General features: G+C 32.4%; 1 protein-coding gene across 1 annotated transcript; it reads right to left on the minus strand.

Annotated features, from left to right (window-relative positions):
• Window positions 1-609: 609 nt before the first annotated feature.
• On the minus strand, window positions 610-1,242 carry LOC113374883 (spindle and kinetochore-associated protein 1-like). Its single transcript, XM_026614843.1, has one exon. The coding sequence runs from the start codon at window positions 1,240-1,242 to the stop codon at window positions 610-612; it is 633 nt and encodes a 210-aa protein (XP_026470628.1).
• Between the last annotated feature and the right edge of the window lie 329 nt (window positions 1,243-1,571).

Consider the following 1,571-nt stretch of genomic DNA (forward strand, 5'->3'; position numbering starts at 1 on the left):
GGACGCTCTGTTCTCTCAAAAATTGAATGACCAATTTTTGCCCCGTATCTTTGAAACGGCTGAACCTGTCTATGTCGAACTTACCCTGCATAAAGTTTTTTTTTATTAACAGTTATTAACAAGATCCTCTAGTTTTATTTAGATCAGACACAATATCAATAGTGTCTAACGCATACCTGTAAACGTCTTTACTTATTTGTACCATTTGTTTTACAGCTTCATGTATTTTTTTACTTGATAAAATATTGAAAAAAAAGATAAAATATTGAAATACAAAGAAAACACAACATTAATAGAAACTTTATCTATTCTTTATTTGTACTTTGGAATTACAAATATAATTATAGCTGTTTATAATTCGAATAAAATATTAAAATTGGAAAACAATTTCATGCATGAGTTAATAAGAGGACTGATACAATGCATTCCTTAATTTATATTTTCTTGTTTCTATTATGAAAGAAAAATGAAGAAGAATATATTACAAATAATATTTGTTTAAGATTATGAGCATTTTCATTAGAGGTGCAATTCGTTCGTGTGGATATGAACAATTAATATGTCTGAAGATTATTATATAACATTAAACACAACATTAGCAGATCAGCATTACAGGAAACAAATTTTTGTGTCGCCTCCATTCCTTATTTCCTTGATGCGTTTTACATGGCGCAACATGGCCAAAAATATTTTGTTCTGGTTATCGAGGGGATTTATACCAATATCACTTGTCATTATGAATTTGATTCCACTCTCATTCACCGCCTCCAACCTTTTGTACTCGCTATATTCGTGTAGTTTGTATCTAGGCACTTCGTGTCTAGGAAGTTTCAGAAGCTTGTATTTACAGTAAGCGGCATTATTGATTAACTCAATAAAATCATTAATCGTTTCAACACGCAGCCTGCCTCGTAAATAATAAGGAATGGATTCAAATTCCTCAAGTTCCATATATGAAACTTGAGGAACTCCATTGACGGTAATTCTTTTGATTACTCCCGTAAGAACAGGATCTGGAACAGGGTTTTGCATCATGGGACTTCCTTCGGAATGCTGTACATTAGATCCTAAGTGAGTAGATTTACTGTTATCGCCACATGACAGTTGTTTTGCGGGGGCAGCAGTTAGCGATTTTCTGAGTCGATTCAGTCGTGCCCTGGTTTTCTCTATAAGGTTCAGCATTTCCTGTAGTTGTCCTTGCATGCTGCCATTACCATCGGCTAACTGCTTGATTTCGTCCATTGTATCTATAACACGTTTGACTGACTAAATGTGCAACTAAATAACTTCATGAGAAATACGAGTTCTATCGTTTTTCTAAGACGGTGATATGTTTATTTTTACATACCCGGACACTTTGTTGAATGCACATGTAATTTAGAAACCAGCACTATGGAAGTAAATCGAATTTAATTTTTTTGTAAATTACATCACTTTAAATTTATGAATTTGAGTTGCCCACAACTTTTGTTTTCAATCCATACCATCTGGAAAATAATTTGTTTTTAATATGAATTGTCAAAATGCTGACAATTTTTAAATGAATTGTATTAACTTTTGATGAAAAGTAT

This window comes from Ctenocephalides felis, unplaced genomic scaffold, assembly GCF_003426905.1.
Source record: "Ctenocephalides felis isolate EL2017-DRISC unplaced genomic scaffold, ASM342690v1 CF-g0.4_SCAFFOLD_01886, whole genome shotgun sequence".
NCBI lineage: Eukaryota > Metazoa > Arthropoda > Insecta > Siphonaptera > Pulicidae > Ctenocephalides > Ctenocephalides felis.

Bases quoted from the DNA above. Each gene is read 5' to 3' on its own strand.
- LOC113374883 (XM_026614843.1), bottom strand. From the start codon at position 1,242: ATGGACGAAATCAAGCAGTTAGCCGATGGTAATGGCAGCATGCAAGGA.